Source organism: Gymnoscopelus microlampas (assembly GCF_963454915.1).
Source record: "Gymnoscopelus microlampas genome assembly, chromosome: 18".
NCBI classification, from domain to species: domain Eukaryota; kingdom Metazoa; phylum Chordata; class Actinopteri; order Myctophiformes; family Myctophidae; genus Gymnoscopelus; species Gymnoscopelus microlampas.
The window spans coordinates 15,621,916-15,648,651 of record NC_139955.1 but is presented as its reverse complement, the minus strand read 5'-3'; the positions used below and the strand labels follow the sequence as shown (position 1 = coordinate 15,648,651).

The 26,736-nt window shown below is 39.9% G+C and overlaps 1 protein-coding gene across 5 annotated transcripts in view; it reads right to left on the bottom strand.

Annotated features, from left to right (window-relative positions):
- rxfp1 (relaxin family peptide receptor 1) overlaps window positions 1-26,736 on the bottom strand; it is a 67,610-nt gene that overhangs the window by 28,509 nt on the left and 12,365 nt on the right. For 4 of the 5 annotated variants that reach the window (XM_084085910.1, XM_084085911.1, XM_084085912.1 and 1 more), the window contains 2 exons: window positions 12,029-12,112; window positions 7,692-7,797 (listed from right to left, as the gene is read on the bottom strand). In XM_084085910.1, the coding sequence (XP_083942036.1) occupies window positions 7,692-7,797; window positions 12,029-12,112 (190 nt within the window). The remainder of the gene's footprint in view (window positions 1-7,691; window positions 7,798-12,028; window positions 12,113-26,736) is intronic. The other variant, XM_084085913.1, reaches the window with a different exon arrangement.

The window sequence follows — 26,736 nt, the reverse complement described above, 5'->3', positions numbered from 1 at the left end:
AGGCTATGCACCCATAACTAAATGCAATCACGCGTGACACCAAAACGTCCGTATGCGTGGCATGCGCACAGCCAAGTGAAAATATTCTCATGCGTAAATTTGTTCTGGTACACCAGCAATTGCGGATGAAGCGAGAATCACCGAATGAATATGAGCTGGTAGCAATAATGCTGGACAGCTATAGTTACATCATAGAAGCATACATGATGTTTTAATATTAAGTCAATATAGCCTACATTTTAAAGGGATAGTTCACCCAGAATAAATGAGTGTATTTCACGTACAGGCTGACTGTACACATAAAGTAGCTAATAGACTATTACAGTCAGTCAGTGACAGAAACCTCACTGCTGTTGCCTGTTGGTCATAGATCCACATCACCAAAGCGCATCAGACGAACAGCATTTTCATCCAGAATTGGTGGAGCTTTTTGACCCATTTCCGAACGTTGTATGTATGGTAAAGTCAACCGCAAGTTTCGCAATGTGTTTTTAGTAAAGACGGCATGATAAAATTAAAGAACGATTGTAGGCTACATTAAAAGAACTGGGTTTTCTGACGGCTTGTGCCGAAATGAACAGATGAGCGTTCTTGACCTGAATCATAAATGCGCTCCTGTGTCAATGCGTTTCTGCGTCTAATAATGTAATGTTTAGTATATGATGTGAACATGCACGGTACATCTTTATCAGACCTAAATTTACCCTTCAATGTCTTGTTTATCCCCAAAATGACTGGAGACCACAGGCGTTGCAGCAATGTGTAGCAATTGTAGAAGTATTGGGCCTTAAAATGTGATTACAAATGTGTATTTGTCCCCTCATATATGAAATAAATGTATATCTATATATCTAAAATATAAAATATAAAATTGAAACCTGCTGCTGATCAATGCGTTTCTGCGCTTAATATCCGTTTAGAAAAGTATCCATGCACGTGTAGCCTAGGCCTTAGTTGTAACTATTGGTACCAAAGGGTGTTGAGGTAAAGCTGCAATAATGAAGTGGACAAACTCTAAAGGTGCGTTCACGCAGGAGAAAAGACGTGAATTGGTGCAACGCTGCATTGTGCCTTACGAATTAACTGCATGCACATGCCTCCAATGTGGACCACGGACGTCATGTGGCCATCCTAGCTAGTCATATTATGATGTCAGTCATCTACCCTGTCATATATCCAAGTATGACTCCAAATTTCAAGGTTTCAGCCTGTTCAGAGCCCTCAGACTTCCATTATTAAATTATAGTGAAGTATTTCAAATAGTATAAAACATATATTAAGAAAGATAATGAAAGCACTTCTGTGGCCTACTAACACAAGGAATTGGGCGCCGATCGATTCAGTGGTTTGCAAGATCAGCTTTGGACACAGACAGACAGACAGACCACTGTGGGTCTTCATCAGGTCTGATACATTACATGAAGAGGGCGTGTCACTGTATATACAACAGGAGAGGTAATATGAGATCATATTGATAACATCAGTCTTGCCTAAATATGATTAAAGAGTTAGGCGGACGGACACACAAACAATCATCTATGGACCCCTTAGGAGCCATGCGCTGTAAAAAATATATACAGTACTCTCCCCAAGATCAGGGTTGTGGTTAAACGGATGTACATGCCCAAAACAGTTGAATTAGTAAGCCATAAATGGTCTTACTCATATTGTAAAAAAGTGAGTCTACTCTAGCGATTATAATTTATAACAAACAACAAAACAAAAAAATATTTCAAAGGCACTGTGGTTATTTCCACAAATTAAACAAAGATACAAAAGGTATCAAACAATTACTCATGCCAAACTACTACTTATTTTCCTTTGAAGAGACAGTTCGCATTTACAAAATAGGAAATGGTTCTAACAAAGAAAGAATGTTGACAAATGTTAATAAACGTACATTATTATTATTATGTATTACAAACAAAATGATCAACAGAACATATATTGTGGTATTACTCAAAAACCCAATTATTGTCTCCCACATCCGCCCCCTCACTGTCCTTTAGGACTAAAGACACTTACTAATTAACAAAATAAGGGAGCCAAAGAAACCAAAAATTGTTTATTGAGTCATGTTTTTTGTTCATCCTCATCCATCTCACAAACAAAATGATGAATGGAACATGTTTTCTGGTATTACACAACTCTTAATGTCCAAATAATATTGGCACCCACACAAGAGATGAAAACTCGGTACACAATGAACATTTAACTTTCTTCTCCCTGGGACTCTAGAGGCTAAACTTTTCAAAGAACTTCTTGAGCTTGGCGACTGATGGACGTTTGTGCTTTGCCACCTTCTCGCTCTCTCTGGGATCCTCCTGTTCAAAGATCTTTTTGAGCTTGAGGACTGACAGAGATTTTGTCTCCGCGACAGCAGCCACCTGCCTGGAGCCAAGGATAGGTTTCTGTGCACAAGTTGGTGTGGCACGTGGAACGTCCATTATTCTCGCTTTGGGATCCTTCTGTTCAAAGATTTTCTTGAGCTTGTGGACTGACGGGAATTTGTGCTTCACCACCTTCGCAGTCTCTCTGGGTTCCACTTGTTCAAAGATCTTCTTGAGCTTCACCACCTTTTTGCTCTCTCTGGGATCCTCCCGGTCAATGGTCTTCTCGATCTTGGGGACTGACTGATATTTGAGCTTCGCCACTTTCTCGCACTCTCTGGGATCTTCCTGTTCAAAGATCGTCTTGAGCTTGCAGACTGCTTGATATTTGAGCTTTGCCACCCTCTCTCTCTTTCTGGGATCCCCCTGATCGAAGATCCTCTTGAGCTTGAGGACTGACTGATATTGTGGGTCCATGACAGCACGCTTCACATAGATCGCCTTCTCCTGGCCCGCACCATGTCTGGAGTCGAAGCTAGGTTTCTGTTCATGGATTGATGGAACTCCCATTATCTTCTTGAGTTCCACAAGATTCTTTACCGTCTCCATCAACAACGAAATCTCACGCTCATCTAAATTGTCTGCCCAAGACTTCAGTCTCTTCATCTCTTCCAGTATCTTCTCTTCCTTCAGCTTATTCTCCCACAAATCCCATGCTTCATTGACCGTGGTGTGCTCAGTAGTCGTCATGTAATCGTTGAACATTTCCATTGTTTTATCAATTAGTTTTGTCTTATCACTTGTTCTTATCTCGTTCGTCTCTGTTGTTTGTAGATGCAAATATTATACATTAACCTCCTTGATATTAGTATATTGATTAGTTTTTCATATGGCATGATGTGAGGTGTGGAGGCAGCTATATACAGGAATCTGTGACGTACCATTACCTCACCAGAGTTGCGCATTTCCATGGTGATCCCTCTAGACTAGACCAGCAACGCATCATTTACCATCGCCATGGCACACTCCTTCTCGGTGCCAGGCAATAAAAAAAATCACACCCTGTGTGAAGGTAGTGGCGCCTTTGATACATTTTGTCATCGATATGTGTTTATAATGTGTTTATAGCCATGTGTCACGTGAAGCTTGACCAATCACTTTGTTGACGGATCTGACCAATCAGAACGTTGACGGTGAACACGGACAAAGTCAGGTATAGAGCAGGATCCGCTCTATGCGCCACTAAAAATAAGATAAAAATAAATATTCTTTTTTTTTACAATATCCAATTTGTATGCCGGGGTTCCTATGCGCTTTCTCAAATTAAGAGGCGCTGTGTGTGTCTGGAATGCGTTTCCAAAGCTAATCTTACTAACCGCTCGACTGATCATTGCCAAATCCCATGTGAAGTAGGCAAAGAAAGAAAAACCGGACCCCACTTTAAGAACCACTGTTTTGATTCATACAGTAGATACTGACATCATGGACTGCTCACATGAAGTCAAAGATACACATGATACACATGAGCCACAACGTTAATAGACCCCTGTCTTGTTACACCCAGAAACTGTAACTGCCTGTTACAACCTAGTATACCCTTTATTTCACCCCAGCAATGCCTTAGCAACCACCTCACTTAACCATTGGTTTTACCCTAGCAATGCCAACAACCACTTACTACACCTTACCAACAGCCTACTACGCCCTAGAAACCACCCAAGTAACCACCCAAGTAACCACCTACTATATGTTAACAACCAACTGTTTTGGTTGTTATTTGTTAACATGTAGTAAGTGGTTACTTGGGCTTGTACCTAGGTTATCTCCACCAGGCCAAAAGCAAAAGGGTAGATTATGTTTTTGCCTCCGTTTGTCCAGGGCTAATCTTGCAAACCGCTGGACCGAACAGCACCAGATGTCTTGTGCAATGTGTACATTGCCAGTAGGCCAACAAAGTAAAGATCCTTATTATTTTTTATTTTATATAAGGCTTTATACTATTTAAAACATTCCAACGTTCCAACAGTCTAGGCGGCTTGTGATAAAAGCGTGGATAAGCATAATAAGGTTCCTCAACTTTTTTTTTTCTAGTATAAAATTCCACAAACAAAAGAACAAATACGAGAAAGGCACATACACAGAAAATAAAACGTAAGATGAAAAAGTGAAAAAAGTTAAGTAAAGACTACAAATGGACATTAAAGATTCTGTTCTGGTGGGCGTTAAATCACAGGGATTAACATATCAATGAGTTACATTTTATTTTCTTATCATTCAAGCAATGAGTTACATTTCCCATAAAACAGTAAGACATCCATTTCTTCCAGTTCTTCCCATATTGTTCCACTCTCAGCCTAAGAGAGAAGGTCAGACTCTCCATAGAGTCTATCTCATTGACAACTGTAATCCAATCTTCCTTGGTAGGTGGTGTAGCCTGTAGCCATTTCCGAGTGACGGCTTTCTTACAAGCAACCAAAATGATTTCATACAGATGAGCTAGGATTATATATATAATCCTAGCTCATCCTAGCGAGTCCGACAGGGATTTTCCCCAGATACACTGTAACAAAAGAACATTCCATTTAAAAAATAGCTCTGATTTCTGATTTCTTTGATAACCTCTTGCCAGTAGGGCTGAATTGAAGGACAGTCCCAAAAACTGCTAAAATGATCTGCCATCATTTTACCACATTACCTCCAACATTGACCCTGTCCCTGGCAAACCTGTCGGGGCCGGTGCAGACCCAATTGCCGCTCCAGGCAAGCTTTCTCGGATGCCTTTTTTTTTGCCTTCATAAAATATTAACAGCTACATATAACAAAAGATATCACGTATTTCTGACCTTCTTTCCTCAAAACTGCTGCACTGATGGTGGTTTGATCTTGCAAGTGTCATTTTCTTTTCTTTTTTTCACACAGAACCAGAGATAACGCGATCCGAAGATTTACTGCTCCATTCACTTCCTGGTTAACTTATTACTTAAAAATGCTGTATCTCGGCTCCTGTGTGTGTTTTTTTATATGTATTTTTGGCCGAGACATGCTATTTTCAAAGGCGGATAAAAGCGAATGGGAAAATCCTGGCTATGACATTTTTTTTTCTTTTTCACAAAGCTTCTCGTGTTTGTCTAATTTTCTACAATTTCAAAAAAATATTTTTTTACATAAACAAGAAGTTGAAGGATACAATTAAGTCTGATAATGATGTACCATGCATGTTCACATAATTTATACTTGACATTACTTAAGACCATTTTTCTAATATTTTATTTTTTAACATTTTGGACAAAATACACAATTTTACATCAAGGTGTCCAGATGTCCCTAGTGCCTACCTATCGGCCAAGGAAGCAAATCCCTGAATATGTTTTCACATTATTGTTAATATTTATATGGCATGGTTCTGTAGGAGGCAAGCCATCTAGAAGAGGGTCTGTGATTTTGTCCACTGCTAATTGCTACACGCTGCGAGTAGGCCAAGCAAGCAACTCCATGCATATATTTTGTCTCGAACAAAAATTCTATTATGCAAGTCAATGCGGTCATATCGGACCCTGATGAGTCTGTCAGCAGTTCGTTAAGTTTAACATTGACTCTAAAAGGTAATATTCATTTCTAAATTCTGGTCAGAGGAAAACTTTATTGTGTCATTTGACAAAGAGACGGAAATTGTAATTATACCTTCATATTATCAGGTCTTGAACTTGATATTTCAAGACAAAATGTCACGGGAGTGTTTCAGATGACTAAGGCTTGAGGAACGGCCCCAAGAAAGCTCCATGAAAGGTCCTTTTCTTCGTAAGCTATCATCCTTTAAACACAGCTAATCATTCCTTTACAGAAGAAACGGTGTAAGGGGGACACGGGTAAGTCAGAGAATTCTAATGAATCTGGCTTTAGACTGAGATTGTGTACTTATTTCAAGGCACCTGGTGTGTAGAAGTTTGGTTTTAAACCGGGTTCAGACCCATAAATGCAGCAATGGGATGGGCCTGTGGTCAGGTACATTACATTATTACATTACATTACAGTCATTTAGCAGACGCTTTTATCCAAAGCGACTTACAATAAGTGCATTCAAACTAGGTAGGGAACAAAACTACTAATCACCAGAAGTGCATTCTCTTCTAAAACAGGCAACTAAGAGTATACCTAGTGCTAAGGTAAAAGTGCAATATATCAGCTACCTACTTTCTTAAACAGATGAGACAAATAGGAAAATCAAATGAGCAAGAGCTAAAACAAATAAGTGTATCGAATAAACAAGATACAATAAAACAATAAAACAAGAGTTCGTACAACTAGTTAACAACAACAGGTAGAGGTCGTGCTTGTTTTTTGGGCCAATCTAAGCTCTCAACCAGATATACGAAGTTTCCTCCCTATGTGCACTTCTTACTGCTGTGAGGTGCATGCCTCAACATCTCTTTACAGTATATTTAAAAAGCACACGCCTAAGGGGCGCACTCAAGTGAAAAACAAATCCAAATCATCCATGGGAAAAATACTAAATATTTTGAATTGTCTCAGCAAATGATTAAAAAATATATATAACTTAAACAACATAAGAAAATTGGTCTCAGTTTTTCAATTTACGATTTTGCATTTCTTTCACTATATGTACTATTTGCACTATCGAGGAGAGTCACAAAATTGAACTACTAAACATTACATGGACCAATAGATATATTTGATTAGTTATAGGCTACTTATCTGCACTTTTTGTTTCTTGCTAATATCAATATTATGACGAATAGCCTAAATAAATGTAAGTAGCATTGTATCCTCAAACAACTATACAATTCCCCAGGAATTATATATATAATAATATATATATATATATATATATATATAATTGTAGGAAACTACCATTAAGTTACGGTTTGCCTTCACAAGAGAAAACTCAGGTCCTAGCAGACTTTATGGTTGCTCTGAAGAGGCTATTCAGTTTGTCAGTTAATCCATAACATTCTCTCTGGCTTTATCAATGATTATGACAGATGTGATACTAATTCCTTGGCTGTTCATCCAGGCAGGATACTAGAAGACTGACAGACGCTAATGTGGTTTTAACGTAAATAAACCCTAATCTTCTCTTTCCATTGTATGTTATGAAAAGAGCCAGTAACACCCCTCTGGTCCTGACAAGCTCTCTGTGAGAATGGCTGCTTCATGGCATGCTTCATCTCACTCCTGCGGTCTGTAACACAGGCCTGCTGTGTATGCTTGTCGGTACATGCTGTGTGTGTGTGTGTGTGTGTGTGTGTGTGTGTGTGTGTGTGTGTGTGTGTGTGTGTGTGTGTGTGTGTGTGTGTGTGTGTGTGTGTGTGTGTGTGTGTGTGTGTGTGATCTGTCACTCACATCATGGTTACATTCACAGCCACCACAGGGATCTCTTGAAGCTTAGCTCCATCACAATCCAGCTCCAGATCTCTGCATTGACACAGGTCTGGAACCACACCCAGCACTGCAGAGAGACAGGGACGGGGACGGGTTCAAATGGAGAGCAGTGGAAGAGATGGATGGATGGTCAAGACCAGAAACAAAAAGCTCCAGCTGTGTAGGTGTGTGTGTGTGTGTGTGTGTGTGTGTGTGTGTGTGTGTGTGTGTGTGTGTGTGTGTGTGTGTGTGTGTGTGTGTGTGTACCTCATTGTTTGCGTCACACCAAAAGGGTTGTTACAGAAACTATGTCACATATTCTGAATGGCTGCTATATGCCTATAAAGGGCTTAACTATAGCACGTCATGATAGAATAATTGACCACATAGGAAAGGATACATCCAAATATTTTCCACCGTCAGTGAGAATGTACAAACATTTCTGTGGCGTTTGAGCCTTCAATGTGTCATCTCTGTACTGATAATCCTGAAATATTTGCACATCTTGATTGGCTGCCATTTTGGCACATGTTGGTCATACTGTATGTTGGCTGTAAGAGACTTCAAACAACTTGAAGCTAGTGAAGTGACTCAATACGCAAGTGTCAAATGATATCTACAGTACCACAGCTCAGTGGCCTTGTGAGTGCCCACCCTGAGAATGGGAGGTCTCAATCCCCAGCCAAGTCATACCCAAGAAGATTAAAAATGGTACCCAATTCCTCCCTGATTGGAACTCAGCATCAAGGGTAGGATTGGGGGGGGGGGGGGGGGGGTAAGTCACTGCGACATACAGTACTAGCGTCATATCCAAGGGGTTTACATCTACATCAAGCTGCTTCACACTAAGGAAACAGGACACAGGCTCCTGATTTATAGTCCACATGGCTCGGGAAAGGCTACTTACTTGCTTACTATATTATTTATCCTAATATAAAGTAGGAAATAATGAGCTACAAAAACTGCTTTAGCAAAGTTTCAAAATAATCTCTCTAAACGTATTATGTTATTATAATAATTCTATTTATTTATATTTCTGGGTAAGGACTCTGCTCTCTGCTGTAATTATGCCCCCGTATGTTGGATTGCATGACAGAGCTAAAACATGAATTATGTCATTTGTCATTTATCGCTGCAACTCCTGAGACTTCAAAGATGCTGCCATTTCAATCCTCTTTTAACAACTCTGGTAATTAGAGTAGCACTAGATGACCCCCGTGCTACCCGGCTCGCCGTAATTACTGTATGTCCCCATATTTGGGCTTACATGACAGAGCCAAAACATGCATGATGTAATTTGTCATTTATCGCTGCAACTCCTGAAACCTCAGGCCATTTCTGGCATTTCAATTCTGCCATTTCAATCCTCTTTTACCAACTGGGAATTGGAGCAGCTAGAGCAGACATGCAAATAGTTTGAATACTTATCATTTAATGACCAGCAGCAATCATTTCCAAATGTACATTTCCAAAGAAAAAGATGATTCCACCACTGCATTTGAGGCAGATAGGTTGTCTCTCTTTTTCAGACTGCCAGCTCAACTTCTTTGATGTGACTCTGATAACTGGTCAGTCGCTACAGGAAAAAGATTAATCAGATGTAGTAGATTGGAAAAGATCAAAAGTTAAAAGAGCAAACCCACAATATCAGAGGAAACGAACAGACAGGGAACATATTCATTTCCCCACCTATCAAAAGGTGTCTGTGTATGATGAGAGAATGTACAGAATGATGTTTCCTAACAGCTTCAGATTCTGTAGCCATTCGTCTATGGACCTTTTAGCATGCCCAACGAACACACTAAGCACACCCGCCACGTTTAAAGACCCGCAGTTCATTTGTTTGTTCAAAGGTATGTACACTACACAAGAAGAGTGTTCTGAAAGGTGACAACACAAAGACTAAACTATTAAGTGTGGAAAAAGAACAATATGTGAAGAAAGACTGCTTTCATTTGAAGAAGATAAAGTGACTGCTTACATTTCAGTAGGCCTAAACGCTTTTGTTATGCAAATGAACATTGATCTACGGACATTTTATATGCATGGTTCAGTATTTGGTGATCTTTGAAGTGCTGTGTATGAGCTCATTCGTTAATAAGCCAGCCTAATTTCACACCTTCACTTGAGTGATTAAGGTTTTTAATTGTAGCTTACTGGTTCAATTTGGTTGTGCACAAGTGAAAGTTGTTAAATAATTAAAATGACGCAACTATGAGCCTAATGTGCAAATTACAGTTAAAGAGAACAAAGATGCAGGAACTGCTACAGAGCCACAATTATTAGAATATTGCAGCTCTGAATTGTTGGATACATTTTATTTTGTTTATGAACATTGGAAGGCTTAAGCAAGCGTGATTAAAAGGGCTGTCATACACGAGGCTTCTGTTGACATCTTACAGGACACATTAGTTCAATTGAACAGAAGGTAGCTGAACAGTGTTTATGATGCCTACAGGAGAATTGATGGTCCAGGTCTTGACATGTGTCACAAATTGGACAAATCCATACTAGTGACAAGACAGGTTGTGTATAATGGTAAAGTTCAAATTCAAAGATCAGAAGAACTAATTTGACCAGGTCAGCTCTGTTTCAAATACAACCGCTACTGTTTCTCTGCAAGCCTCAAGGAAGCAGAGCAGAGTGAAGCATTCAGAGAAATCAAACAGTGTAAACGACGTAAAGACGTCAAGCCTAAAGCTAAAACAAAGAAGCTGCGCAAGCTAAATCAATTTGTTGAGAACAGAGGTGATGATTGACAGGCAACCCTCAACAGCGACACCCGCAGGCAAAGATTTGCTTTTTCATTGCAGTTGAAAAGGCTTTAGAAATGTGAAAGAAAAACACCTGCAATGGCTCACTAGAGTGGAATTTTCAGTTAAAACTTTTTATACACGTTTGAAGGACCATGACAAAGACTTTTAATGTGTTGTAAAACTGAATGTCATGAAACCTTTAAGAACCCCAAGAAGGCCAAAAGGCAGCCTACAATGGCAAAGGTTCAAGGAGGAAAAGGAAAGAGGAGACGGTCACCCTCAAGTGGTGAGGATGCAAAGAGGAGGAAAAGGGTCAAATTCAAAAGAATTTCACATAGGACATGTCAGGGTGGGAGAAGAAAAACTTGGCAGACCGCCTGAAAGTAATTGTTTTAAATGTTGTGCTCAACAAGTAAAGGGGTCGACGTGTTGAGACGCAATAAGTGAAGCCACAAGTTGGCAAGGTTCATTTTGTTTATTTATTTGCATGTTTAAAGTTCTATTTGTAAAGGAGAAAAGGAAACGCTGTTTGACTGCTTAAAACTAATTTAAAGGTCAAGGGTTTCAAACTAAAGTAAACAGGTCAAAGTGACTAATGTGAAGCCACAATGTTGGTATGTTTTATTTGTTACTCTAGTTGACTCGTAATTTGAAAGGAAAAAGGTTTGCTGCTTGAAGCACAAGTGTTAATCATGGATATTCTCATGAATATTGATTTTCAATTGGGAAAGAAAATATTAATGAAGTATTAAGGTGATTGGAAAACCCAAGTGATTTGTTGGGAGTGTGGCTGCCATAATAGGTTGCAATTTGTTATATTTTTCATTTCTCTATTGTAATATAATCTATTTGTCCTGAACTTGGGTTGAGCATGTATTTGTTGTACCGGAAGGTCTAATTGTCTGGATCAAGCCGGAACGCTTTATAAGGTGTGGTTTCATGCAGACTCACAAGTGTTTTACACTATACACTTCCGCTCACTAAGGAGCGTCTTGTTTGAACGTGTGCGGGACGGAATAAGGTACTTGTGTTTGCTTTCTAAATGTGAACGTTTACGTTACTATCATGTGTCTTCTTTATGCTGATTGATGTATTTTGTTCCAGTTGTACGTTGCTGTTGTCAGCCATGGATTCCCAGTCATTCCCTTTTCCCTTTCATTACATTCATGTTGTCTATGTTTTAATGTTCCATTATTTATGTATGTGTATTTATGCTTTATTCATGCAGTTTTACGTTGGATTGTTTGCCAGTAGGAGTGCAATAAATCTACCAGTATGGACCAAAGGCAGTGATGTGTCTTAATCATTTACAATCTACTGTGCATACCACATAGCATCATCAAATTAATAGCAATTAATTCAGATTCATTATTAAATTAAAGTAATTCAGATTCATTCAGATGTAAAACTGCGGCTTGACATCAGAAAGATAAAAAATTAAAAGACAAAACATCTGTTGAAATGTAACATTCATTTCACCTCTGAGAGATGTGAGATATGAAATCTCTAAGGAGGCTTACGGCTCCTCAGTTTGAATTATTATTCCTCTTGTGATGTACTTACAGCATGCATTAGATTTGGTCCCATAAGTGGAGCTGGGCATTCCAAAGTACTTGTCAAAGAGATGGGGCCATCCGTTGTTGTCTCCTGCAAAAGAGAAACAAGCCATGATTAGCCTGATTCTTCTTCTCAGACAACATCTTTTATTGAGATTTTTCAGTGTACCACTGGAATTCAGGATATAGGCATCATTTTCTGGCAGGCATCAGAGCAGATAATCATCAATCAATTATTCTGCTGTTCCGCCATCAGGTTATACACAGTGACTAGACCCCATCGTTGATGATATGTTTTTTTGGTTTGCAAATTAGACAGCACTATACCAGTTTGGTCAAATCTTTCTCCGACCAGATGTTTTCAAAATGTTTTTCTTTTCCCCTCATTGTGCGGCACAATAACTTTCACATCGTATGTCATGAACTGTCAAAGGAACCATGGGGCAGGGGTCAAAACAGAGAGCAGAGAATACAGGTTCCGAATACTGGGTTTTGAGCGAGCTAGACTAGATTAACACTGGTCTGATCAGCAGGCAGGGAATAGTGGCAAGAGTGAGGCCTTAAATAACCGTGGCTACTCAGTGGAAACAGGCACAGGTGTGGAAGTGGGCACAGGTGTGTGAGTGTGTGTGAGCTCCCCTGGGACACCACCAGCAGCTAACGGGTGCAGTACGTTAGTCCGACAGCGCAGTGCTCCGACATTAAACAGTAAACCCGAACCAAACCCGCACCCTAACCCTAACCGCACGCGGATGCCACATAGTCGGAGAAAAGGTCTGTCGGATTAACGCATGCCTCCCGCAGCTAACACCCATAACTAACAACCGCCCCCACAACCAACAATCACCCCCCGCAACTAATTACCACCACATATTACTAACCACCACCCATCACGAACATCCACCACCTATAACTTAACAACCACCACCCACAACTAACAACTACCACCCATAATAAACCACAGCCCATCACTAACAACCACTGCAACTACTGTACTACCTTCAACTAACTTAGGGTCTTTCACCAACCAACCATACACAACTAATAACCAGACAACCACCACCACAACTAACAACCACCATCATAAAAATGCATTTTTTTACATCAATATTATCTCTGCTTGACAGATGAAGGTGAACCTGGATCAACATGCTGCAGTGCTGCAGATTGACAGAGGCGTCATATCCTTTCTCTCGAGGGAGTTACAGTAATACGTCTACAAGAGCCTCGCCAGCGATACTAATCAGCTAGATGGCAATTGAAGGGGATCAATATCCAGAAAGACAAGCTTTGGACCTCCCTTGGATATTTAAACAAAATGCTAATTTATCCTCGCCTTTCTACTTCAAAGGCAAGCAGTAGACCTCACACTCATTCACCGATCTTGTCAAGTCAGGGATGTGAAACGCAAATCTCTTGATGTGACTTCAATAACTATGATAAACTTGTACCATAACTGCTGCTGATCAAAGACCTGTCACGAGTATGTGTCTGTCTGTCCACTGACGAAAACACATCCAGATGGTCTCTCCACGTTCAACCTCACTCACCTCCATTCATTCCCATTCGCTAACAAGTTAATACATACACCCTCAATCTAAATGGTTCATTTATGCGGTATATTTAAGCAGAACACGGTTCACTCTTCATGCTCATTATTGGTCTCAGCTTGGTTCCTGCAGCTGTCTGTTATAAAATTCCCTTCACCTCCCCAGCCCAGTTAAATGTATGATTCTGTGGGTTGTATGATGTTATATCTGTGTATCTTAACTTATGCTTGAGGGCTCAATATTTAAATGTTTGATCTGTGGATTGTATGTTAATCTGTAAATTAACTTATGCCCTTAAAGTGTTCATGTTATGCAATAACTCTGTATGTTATGCTCTGCTTCGGGGGGTTTGTGATCTCAGATTTTCTGAGTCATGTTTGCACAGATAATCTGTAGTATCACAGGAGCACACCGCCAAACTGAATGCAATAGCATTGCAATACATGATTATTCCTGACAAAAGTGACTAACTGAATGTTGTTGTGTCCGCCAGGCCGAAAGGCATGGCGAGAGAGTATGTTTTGCCCCCTGTCCGTCCGTCCGTCCGTCCGTGTGTCCGTCCGTGTGTGTACAGCTAATCTCCGGCACCGTTGGCTTGCTCGCAGTGAAACTGTGCACACACACTCCCTGGATGCCACAGAAGAACCTCTGCCCAAATGTTTTCACACAGATCTTTCATAGCGCCACCAGGAGGCCGATTTGTGCAAAACATATTTTTTGTCCAAAAATCCCGCAAATCGGTACACAGTATCTCTATAGTCATTAAACGAAATGGGTCTTTCAGATTTTTCATATTCCATCCTGATTGGCAAAAAATGTCTTCCAAAGTTTGCAGGAGTGCTCCGTTTTGAACAAAATGCCTCAAATCATGAACACAGCATGCAATTACCTTGAAATTTTGCATGTACATTTCCACTATGCCGAGGAAGAAATGCCAATTGAAAATTTTCAAATCAGCCTCATGGTGGCGCTATAACAGGCCGATTCGTGTTTTTACCTATAACTGCACCGATCTGTGTAAAACTTTGTAAGCGCACTCCCTAGAGGTCAAGGAAAGACCCTTGCCCTGCATTTTTCACATCTGCCTTTTATAGCGCCACCAGGAGGCCACAATAACCTACCTGACCTGGCGAAGACCTGTACTCCGAGGAGCACTTTTTCTAGTTTATATTGCAACATATATATGCACACGATGATGCAAGACGTCTCCGTCCCAAAGATCCCCATCCCACACTTCATTTTAAATAGAAGTCGAAGTATTCATTCCTTGCCTGGTGGCATTGGTTGAGTGACAGCGGAATGCAACCAAGTATAACATTTGATATAATTGAGGCTGGAAAAAGTATCCAGATTCCTCATCGCCCATATCTTCCAAGCTTTAGCTTTGATGGTGATGTGTGTTTACCAGCAGCACTAAAAACATTTAATAAACAGATCAATGCGAGACAAGCTGAAGAGCAGCAAATGAGAGAGGCGGTTGTTATTCTTTTTAAAGTAATTATTTGTAAAGGTTTGTTCCACAGCAGGTTAGTCTAGACTAAAGTTTTTGGAATTTACAGCCAAGCTTCAGTGAACCGATTCATAACTTTATAACCAAACCATCGTCCGATTCATGGTACATTTAGATCGATCCACGGGTTCGCGCATCTCACATTGTTAATGTTTAAAATGTATTACCGAATTAAGTTTCATCCCCTCTGCCATGAGGCTCCTTAAAAGGATCCCTGGCTAAAAAGCCAAATATGCCTTATAAATTATAATTGTCCTCTGTAACTAAAATGTAAAATTAAAAACACCTTAAATATTGTATTTATTTTAGAAATAGTTAGTCTTTCACTCAATAGGGGCAAGTTCGCAAGTTCTTTTTTAGATATTTCTGGGGCTTTTTTTGCCTTTGTTGATAGGATAATAGGTTGACAGGAAATGGGAAGAGACACAGAGCAAAGGTCGTCGGGATCGGGAGTCGAACCCGCGACATGCTGTCAAGCTGGATTACCAGCGTATGTGGTATGCGCCTGGACCACTAGGCCAGCGGGTGCCCCATGCCCCATTGCAAGTTGATGATCTCATTTGTCCATGTGTGGTCTAGCCCTATGGAATTTATGGAATGCATGTGAAAATAAAAAAACAACTTAATACTTCCTAAGGTTAATATACAAAATATGTTTTTATTGCACATGCATTCTATAAATTCCATAGGGCTAGACCACACATGGACAAAATGGCATCTCAACTTGCGATGGGCATTGTCCCTATTGAGTGAAAGATTAACTATTTCTAAAATAACTAAAATATTTAATGTGTTTTTAATTTTACATTTCAGTTATAGAAGACAATTATAATGTATTAAGGCATATTTGGCTTATTAACCAGGGATCCTTTTAAAAAACATAGCCACCCAGAACCCAGAGTGTGTATAAGGGCATTGATTTATATTTTATTTTAAATCTAAGAAACAAACAAAAAAAATAAAAAATAAAAAAGTTCCTTTTAGAATTATGGTTACCTTCTGTTTTTACTGGTGTGCTTGTCTTTACTGACCGGACACAATGAATTTCCCTTGTGGACAATAAAGAACATCTAATGTCATAAATTGAGCTGCATGAGGCTGTTTGTCTGAACAATTTAGGTGTTTATTAGATGTTCGTATCCATGGCATGGACCCTAGTCAATGAAAGGACAGCGTAAATAAATAGTCACTTAATAAGTAAAGTGCAAAGGCAACACTGTAGCGCTTCAAAGAAACTATGATGCCAGGTAAACATCAAACCTAGTCTAAACAACATGCTATCTAAAGACACTCTGCGAACAGCTACACTACAGTATGTATCACCAATTAGGTGCTGACTGAAGTGTCTCAGCTATGCACACATCTAGGCTCCTTTGTTCCATTTACTTTTGGTCTTAAAGGGTAAGACCACTTTGGTAGAGGTTTGGGTTGTGTAGTTACCTTGCCATGATGTAACTCCAAAGGTGGACAAGAAATAAAAAATAATTGCTCCATTGCTTAGAAATTGATAATTCAAAATATGCTCCTCATTGACTTACATTGTACAATAAAACTGCTCTCAAAGTCACTCTTTTAGCACAAAAACAAACGCAAACAAAGTTGATTCAGACAATATAGAACATCACCAAACCCAGTACTGTTTTTTTTTTTTATAAAAATGTCAACTTCCTGTTGATTTTGCCATTTTTAATAAGTAGAAAACCCGGACTGGATCGGCGGATCCGGATCCAGATCTTCAAATAGTAAAATCAACAGGAAGTTGACATCTTTATTTAAAAAACAAACAGTACTGGGTTTGGTGATGCTCTATATTGTCTGAATCAGCTATGTTTGGGTTCATTTATGTGCTAAAAGAGTGACTTTGAGAGCTGTTTTACCATACAATGTAAGTCAATGAGGAGCATATTTTGAATTATCAATTTCTAATCAATGGAGCAATTATTTTTGATTTCTTGCCCACCTTTGGAGTTACATCATGGCAAGGTAAATACACAACCCAAACCTCTACCAAAGTGGTCTTACCCTTTAAGGTGCCATAGCAGCATATTTCTGAGAGTGAAGAAATTACAAAAATACACTATTAGATTAGATGTCCTTTATCCACACGGGGTAATGGTTTTGCTCGGGTTAATGCATACATTAAACTATATATATATATATATATATATATATTAGGGGTGGGACGATATATCGATATATCGCGATACTTTATCCCGCGATAAATAATCGATATTATTTTTTTTTAAATCGATATTCCTTTTTTTTCTTTTTTCTTTTTAGTTTGTGATACGTTGTTTTTCCAACTCTGTATTTGTGTAATGATGATTTTTAACTGTTTGGTGCTATTTTATGTGTTTATGAATTGAATACAAGGACTATCGTGATATATCGTTGGTGAAATTTCTTGCAATATATAACGAATATCGTGATATCGCAATATATCGAATCTTGTCGAATATTGTGATATATATTGTTATCGTGGGCCTAATATCGTGATATATATCGTATCGTGAGGTACCCATATCGTCCCACCCCTAATGTATATATATATACACCTCATGCCCAGTTCGACCAGGTGTGGTGGATCAGGGTTTAGGTAATCTCTCAAGACAGATTCAGAGCTCCGCACCTGAATCTGTCGGCAACTCCCGTTACAACGTGTAGAGTTTGTTGTTAATAGGAATGAAAACAAAGACGCACCACCGGAAGTGGAGCGCTGAAGGAGAGTGAACTGACGATATCCGGTCTCTCTACACGTGGAATTGGGCGGTGCCCCCAGAGGCAAATTCAAAGAAGACAAAAAAAAGTATTTCTTTTTTTGCAGATGTGTTCCGATTGGGGTTTAGGTGGTTTATGTTTATTAAGGAGCCTAATGGCAGAGGGGATGAAACTGGCACTGCCCTTTGTCTTCTTGAATAGAGGCAAGGGCAGCATATCTCCTACCCGAGGGCAGGACCTTGAAGCAGGTGCTGAGGTTATGAGTTGGGTCTCTCGTGATCTTTCCTGCTTTTTTCACTGCCCTCTGATCGTAGAGACTCTGAAAAGCAGAGCGCTGCACCTCACAGAGCCTAGACCCCATGGTGGTTACCCTCTGCAGCTTATCCTTTTCAGTCTCTGAGAGCCCCCCATACCAAGCCAGGAAAGAGAATGTAAGGAGGCTTTCTATATATGGCAGATGTAAAAGCTGCAAATTATGGGACGGGCAACATCGTCCATATGTCTCAGCCTCCGTAGGAGGTAGGTCTGCTGCTGGCACTTTGCGAAGATGGCCTGTGTGTTTTCATTGAAAGTCAGTTACTGTACACTGTAGTGACTAGTTATCTAGAATGGAACTCTGGAATTTGAATTAAAGCACACTTGATGATGTTGTCAAACCACCAACAATCTTCCAGTTTGAAACTATATATATATATTTTTTTTATAATTTACCTAAACGGATTTACCGACCATGGAAGTACATATTCATTATTGTACTTATTTTTTCTCACAAATTAGTGAGAAAAAAAGAAAAAATACCAACAAGCAATAATGAACAAGCAAATAATATATGAATAGATAAAGCAAAACTGGTGTCTCACCGAAGTTAGTGACCTATCGAGTCAACAGTTGACACATTCTGTTGATGGCAGATAATATGGCATACAGTATAATGAAGGAATGAGGCGCTGGCACATCATGGACATATTAAATGCCTTTTTTATGTACTATATCATGACAGAGGACGAACGTTTCGGTGTGCGAGGCATCTTCATCAGAGTACACAACAGAGGCTAAGGCAGCTTTTTGAGAGATAGGTAGTCTGGCAGCATTAATTCAAAAAGCTATCGTGTACTCTGATGAAGACGCCTCGGGCATCGAAACGTTAGTCCTCTGTCATGATGTACAGTAGCACCTACATACAAAAGGCATTTAATATGCCTGTGATGCTCCAGCGCCTCATTCCTTCATTCTGATGATAATGTCCTGCTCCCTAGATGCATCGGTGGAACTTGTGTTCATGGCATACAGTATATTATGTATTAATTCATTTCATTTCTTGCAAGTATTTTCACTTTTGGGAAATGCTTGGAAAGCATTGGTAAATATTTACCTCGCAAAGGTGCAATTAGCCTGCTCAGTGCTGCAGGCTAAAATAAGAGGGGCATGGTGTTAGCGTTGGAGGGGCATGTACAGTAGGTGGGTGATGGTTGATTTCAGCAGTCACACCTGGCGTGAGTCAAACTAATTGGACTCTGAGATACAGTAGGTGTGACTAAACATGTTGTACATTGAGCTAATCGATGTCCACAGGATACAACAGCCATCCCCACACACTAAAGGGCGAAAGACAGAGCCTCTGTCAAGTTCTTATTTCTGTGAGTTTGTCTACGGTATGGTTACAACTAAGGCATGGCAAGCAGCGTGATGATGTTACTTGGAAATTAAATAAAACTTTGATTTAAGAACCTCAGCTGTGATTTGTCTTGCAATTGAGCCTGTCACAGTCTTGACTCATGAGTCAACAGATTCAGTTGTCCAGGAGAGCAGTGACCCAGTGATGTGAGGGATTTTCAGAGGACTTGATGCAACTGAAAAGGCATTTTCAAGTGTTTGAAGCTTCACTTCAAATAATTAATTTCACTGCTCTCCAATGTTCTGATTGAACATGTCAGCAATTGTCTGATTGAACACATTTATATTGCAGTTAAAAAGTGTTCTTCACCACCAACAAACAACCCACCCACGTCACAACTCCATGTGCCCTGCGACAGCAGCAGATCCTGATCCAGAGAGAGAGAGAGAGAGAGAGAGAGAGAGAGAGAGAGAGAGAGAGAGATTTTGATGATGACAGTGACAGGCTCTAACTCACCCCTGTGCAGTAGATTTTGACGACTCTATTGAAACATTCAATGCTGAGAATTCTTCTTCTGATGGGTGAGTGGGACATAATTGGAAATTGGTCGTCACAAAGATTAAGTGGACAACTACCTACCTCTAGTGCCACGATAGCTGGCGAGGAGTTTTTTGCCCATGTTAAGAAAAAGACTGCAATCATGGATGTCATCAACCACGTTCAGGAGAACAGTGACATGGTGTTGTGAGGGGGTTTCAGAGAACATAAAACCTGTCTGTCTGAAACCGCGTTTTCTCCTCAGTGGGTTGACCAATTGATCTGAACTTGTACACGGGCATTGACCATTGCCATATGAAGAGAGTGACTAAGCCCTTTTTTTTTTACCCTAAATTCAAGCAGTTTTTAGCGTTTCTTTGTGAATGGTCCTCGCTGACTATGGGATCTGTAGCCGTGGTTGCAGTCCCATAGCCCGGATGGACAGTGGGTGGAAATGGCGGGTATGGGCTAGTATTATATATATATATTTTTTTTTATTTCATATAAGTCATCTACGTGTCTTGGTGTCCCTTTATGACACGCAAAGCCCCTCTGCACGCGCCATGACCCACGGACCTAGAAGTACAAAACTATCCGCTCATGTTGATTTTTCCCCGCTCCCTCAGCTTGATTTGCACACAGCTTACTCCGCACTCCACTCAGGCCCGTACGCTCATTAGCAAAATAAAAAATGTAAGGTGCATTGTATTACTATTTTGCATGTCCGAAGTGCCCCGCTTTTGGCACAAAAGCTCTGCTCACATGCCATATGGTGTACATATGCAAATGTCGGACTCCGTCTTTTTCTCAGGTCACCTGCCAAATAATGAATAATTCAACCACTGGTTGTCGAAGTGCTTTCCACATAATAACATGGCCATGGACATGTTATAAATAACATCATAAATACAGTTTATGATGATTAAATAATGTGGGCTTCATAAATGTTGAAGGGAAACCTGCACTGATTAGGAGCATGTTAGAACTTGGGATAGCGAGGCTTCTGTTGCGCCCTTCTTTGTCCTATATTAACTGTTGACTGCAGGTGCGGTGGTCTCAAAAACATAAAGGAAAACTGACAGAAAAAGACTTGCTCGCTGCAAAAATATTAAGGAAAACTCATTAGACAGAGACTTAAGAAAATCAAATTTCTTTATTTTAAATGCTCATAATGTGCTCTGTGCTCATAGTGAGGGGTGAATTTCCAAAAAGCAAACGTGTCTGTCCTGGGACCTTCGTCAGTGCTAATTCTGTCTACACATGTGGATGAGCTTATTGACAAACCATGCTCATCATGAGGCAGACTTGTGGCTGTACACGCTTCTCTGTGCTTCCACCACAACAGCCATAATGAGCCACCCACCCAAAACCCCATAGAGACTGTTAGATTACACTCGGCGGTGATGGGAACAGCTGGGAGGACAGCTGACAGTGACAGGGGGTATACAGTTCCGCCGGCGGTGGGGACCATAATTATTATTATTTTTAGAATAACAGTGCAATTTACAGTATTTATTCTGTGGTGTCATATTGTCATATGAACCACTTGATAACAGAGAAACTGTCTTCTTTCGTAATCTTGTATTTTCATTTTTTATTTGTACTTGAAATAGAATCATCAGTATTTTTAAAGTGTGAGTGCTGGCGTGTCATGCATGACAGTGGGCAGCAGTGGGTTAGAGTCTAACGTAGCCAGTGTGGAAACAGTGTGTCTGCTATTTAAAATGAACTTTATAATGCTTAGGCGGAGAATTAAACAATGAAACCTGAAGATAACATTCTCACCATTTATCAGTGTCTGCCACCCTGCTAGAGGCAAGCTCCCTTGGGGAGTGGGCTGCTTTGCTCTGAATCTCATAAAAATCTACAGCTACTGTACTTGTAGCGCTGTCACTTTTTCCAAAGATTGAGTTTGAACCTATTAGATACATCTATAATAGGATTCGTCTTAACTCATTTAAATACTATTCAGCCCCGTTTCACTTCAAACACTTCACTTCAAACGACCGGCTGTTCTCCAAATTTCCGATCGAACACATCATTACAGTTCAAAAACATTCTTCACCATTCATCAAACAACCATACCCATTTCACATCTCCTTGCGCCCTGCTGCCAAGTGACAGCAGCAGGCCCTACGACTGGCAAGTGCACTAGCATAGCAATATTAAACAGATATCAGTCATGAATTACAATTACATGGTGCTATTTGATTAGTTATCATTTAATTGAACACCCCTGCATCTCTCTAAGAACATCAACAGGCGGTGGTCATCACAAAAAGAAGAGAGAGAGAGAGAGTGAAGAGAGAGATGAAAGATGTCGATGAGACAATGATGGGAGTATAGAGATGGGGGTTTTCACAGCTCTATTGAAACATTTAATGGTGGAAAAATAGAAAGGTGAGAGAGCTTGTCTTTTGATTGATGAGTGGGACATAAGAGTGATTGGGTAATAGGTTGTAAGTTGTCACAAACACAAAAAACTGCCTTTGTGCCAAGGAAGAAAGGCAGAAAATGTGTGCTCGCCTCAATTCCCTATCTTTGAAGATCAAAAGACATGTCTTACCAGAATACCAGAATCTTACCTTCAAAATATAGCAAGAATTAGAGGATCAATGTCCAAACAAGAAAAGAAATAAATACTTTGCTGTGGACAGCTCAGAAACAAGTGACATCATCAGCAGACAGGTTTGGTCATTTCAAACAAGGCATTATTATTTTTTTTAATTTAATGTGAGAACACTATTAAAGCATGCTAACTTTCCAGGAATAGAAAGCCTGCAGATTCTATTAGCTTCAATTCCCCCATCGATGATGTCACTTGTAGACAGGTGTAGACTGTCCACTCTTCTCTGAGACACAGACAGGGACTCCCCTGGACACAGTAGACAAAAATGGTACCATACTATAATGAGTATGAGGACCAAATATATGAATATAGGTTGAAAATCGGTGAAGTGGTCCTCTAATGTCTCTTTATTATGGTGTTGCTTATATAATTTAGAAAACATCTCATTGAATGCCAATTTCCAAATAACTGATTACATTAAACTTCCCCGAAAGAGGGGGAAAAAAAAACCTTGACGATTATAAGTAGAATTGTATCACCTTCAATTCAATTCAATTCAATTCAAAGGGCTTTATTGGCATGAGAAAACATACGTTTACATTGCCAAAGCAAAAAGCACAATACAACAATACAGCAATACAATCAAAACAAAAAATGTACATTTGAAAGTCAGAATCTTCAATAGATCAATTTCTATGTACCAAGATCACTGGGTGCAGGTATAGTGCAGGAATATACACAATGATTAGTCTTTAGGGTGGTTGTGTTCCGTTCGATATCCTTCTCCTATCACAGCAACTCACGAATCTTGCTGCTGTGTTTGCACATTGTTGTACTTCGCCCAGCAGATATGGGAGTTTTTTGTCATTGGTCATGTTTTCAAAATCTCTGTGTGTGGTTGTAATCTGTGGGAAGTATGTGTCTCTGATGTCTTGGTACAATGGACAGACGGTTAGGAAGTGTAGCTCGGTTTCCACTTCCTTTTGTGTGCAGTGGGTGCATAGTCTGTCTTCTCTCGGGATACAGGTCTGCCTGTGACGACCTTTCTCGATCGCAAGACTGTGCTCACTGAGTCTGTACCTAGTTAAGATTTTTCTTTGTTTTGGGTCGGTCACGGTGCTCAGGTATTCTGCCACTGCGTATTCTCTGTTTAGGGCCAGATAGCATTCTAGTTTACTCTGCTTTTGTGTTGCTTCTTTCCAATGTGTCAGGTAGTTTTCCTTTTGCTGTTTTATAATTTTGTTTGGTCCGATGAGTTTTCTATCTCGTGGCTCTGTTTGTGTGGGAACCCATCGCCAAATGAAAAGGAAAAACAGCGCCCTCTGCTGTTTTTGACTATCTCAGTTGGCTCTGGGAGGAAGTTGACGTAGCACCCGTGCGCAAGGAAACCGGGGTTTTGGTCTGCCTCCAGCGCATCACTTCCGGTGGTGCGACTATGTTTTCATTCCCACTAACAATATTTCTACACGGAACACTAACACCACTTCTCCCAGAGAACATGGATCGTTTTTAGCCTGGTTCCAGATTAATCTGCCTTTGCAAAACTGCATGCACTTTAGCTCTTGGCAGATTAGGTCTGGCCCCCCTCCATAGAGAATTTATTTCTCTCCCGCAGAGGTTCTGCGGGACCAATCAGGGCCCAGTATCCAAATGTGGGCGGGCTTATCACCTTATTTGGAGCAATGACGAACAAGGAAGCACAGCTCTGATTCGTTTGTACAAGGAAGCACTGCTCTGATTGGTTTAGGTCTAACCAATAGAGTCCGTTTGGATCTTTTTGTAACCGCCCCTTGGAAAAAAATCTATCGTTGATAGGGACCAGACTAATATCCACGCAGTGTGTCGTGTGATTTTGTCTGGCTACGCGAGGCTAGATCGTTTTGGTTATAAGCCCACTTGTTTCTATGATGAAAAAGTAAGTTAAAATGTGAATATCTTGCCGTGGTTTTGTCTGATCCGCGGACGCTATTGTTAAAATAGTTTCGGTTTGTTTCGAGTGGGGAAGGATCGACGGACACGTGAATCCCGCCCACTACATTTGATTGGGTAAAGCGCGGCCTGCTTCCTGATCTGAAGGCACGCCCACTTGTAGGCCAGTGCGTACGTGATATGACGAACCCCCCGACAGATTCAAACGCAGAGCAGAATCTGTTCTTGAGAGATTACCTTCAAATAGACCAGGGATGCCACTGTAATATTATTCATTGTTAAACAAAAGCTACATTTACGAATTGATCATTCTAACACTAATTGGGATTCCTTCTTGATCTCAAACATCAAACAGCAATAATTTGGGGCAGGTACAGTACCCAACAAGAATTCTTAAAAGGCAAGAGCTTTGGGTTGTGTGGTAGAGGTTTGGGTTGACCTTGCCATGATGTAACTCCAAAGGTGGACAAGAAATCAAACATAATTGCTCCATTGATTAGAAATTGATCATTCAAAATATGCTCCTCGTTGACTTTGTCCACCTTTGGAGTTACATCATGGCAAAGTAACTACACAACCCAAACCTCTATCAAAGTGGTCTTGCCCTTTAACAAGCATATTAACTGTTTCACTGCATATACCAGTGGTTCCCAAACTGGGGGTCAGATGATTTTCTCAACAATAAACAAACCAACATACATTATAAGCGTATACAGGGTATCTGCACATTTCTTAAGTGACAATTTAAGGACTTTTAAGACCTTTTAAATACCAAATTGGCCAAATTGTCAAATATTACGCAAGAAAGAGGCAAACATTGTGCAAATGGACGATATAAAAGCTCACAACACCTTCGAGTCAAACTAAATGTAATGCCTACGATGCCAAGTGCTTGTCAGGGTTCCCCAGTTCAAATATGATTACTTTGGGGGGTCACGGCTTGAGAAGTTTGGCATATACTGTGCTCAAGTGATCTGCGGTTATGAATCCATGTCTAGCCAGTCAGGTTTAAAACATGGCAGAGTTTCTCCATTACAAATAGGTAGAGTTACAATAAAAGAGTGGTCAATATTAGCTGTATCTTAAAGGAAGATGACATTTTTAGAAACATCGAGTGAGAAACATTGTCATAAAAAAGTGTTGCACGAATAAAATGGCAATAGTTAATTTACAAGCTAATAACGTGTTGTGATGCAACATATTGTGAGTTGATGGATTTGTTTTTGTCATTTTTAAACATTTTAAAATTTTGCAACTGCCTCTAAACACGTGAAAACATATATAAAACATACTGTATCTCTGGCACGTCCAGCAGGACACATTAAAGTTTTTGCATAATAATAATAATAGTAGTAGTAGTTGCAAAGATCCCATAATCTAAAAATAAAGCTATGAGAAATTAAATCCAGTGGTCTTTAGATCTTCTGGGAGGGTTACAAGTTCAAAACCATGATAAATTAAGTGTTGATGAGACTAGCCATTATAGAGAGACCTTACCAGAAGTGAAAGGTCAAAAGTTCAGTCATAACTAACCTCATAACACAAACACAATTACCAGGATGTCTGCCAAGAACAATGTGTTTTTTTAAGCGTCCTTGAGCAAACCCCTTCCTTCCTATTCAATATCTATTTTTAACGAAAAGTCTGAAAATAAACTCAATTCTCAGCAAGGTAAGAACAGAAGCTTATTAAATGACCGAATAGGGTTTAAGCAGGATTATATTTTGCAACCAAACATTTCCTTATTTGCCTTTTTCTTTGCATAGATCAGAGGTGTTACTGTAGTCACGCCTCATTTGAGATATGCTAAAAGACTCATGAACTATTTCTAATCTAGATTGAATCTAACAGTTAGATTGGAGATCAAATTAACATATTTTCCATCAATAAGTATGGATAGCAAGGCGGTGTGCCTACAGTACCTGCATAATAAGGCGGATAGTGTCCACTGTGAAGTTTTGTTGGAAGGACGGAGAGTATTTGTATGTTCATACCATGAGACGTTATATCGATGTGATAAACAGATAATCATATTAACTAGGGTTGCAAAGATATTGGTATCAATTGACTGTATGTTGATTGCTACAGTACGTAATGTAATGTGAGTGTTGCCGGGATCAAACCTTAAAACTTAGTCTTAGAAGTTACAGTACAGTTCTCTAAGCACTAATTACCCCATATCTTTTAACAATACTTTTCACTACAGGACCAGCTGGGGGGGGGGGGGGTCTTTCAATCTACCCCATTGATCTATTCACTGGAGGGGTTTCTAGGTGGCAATATAAAA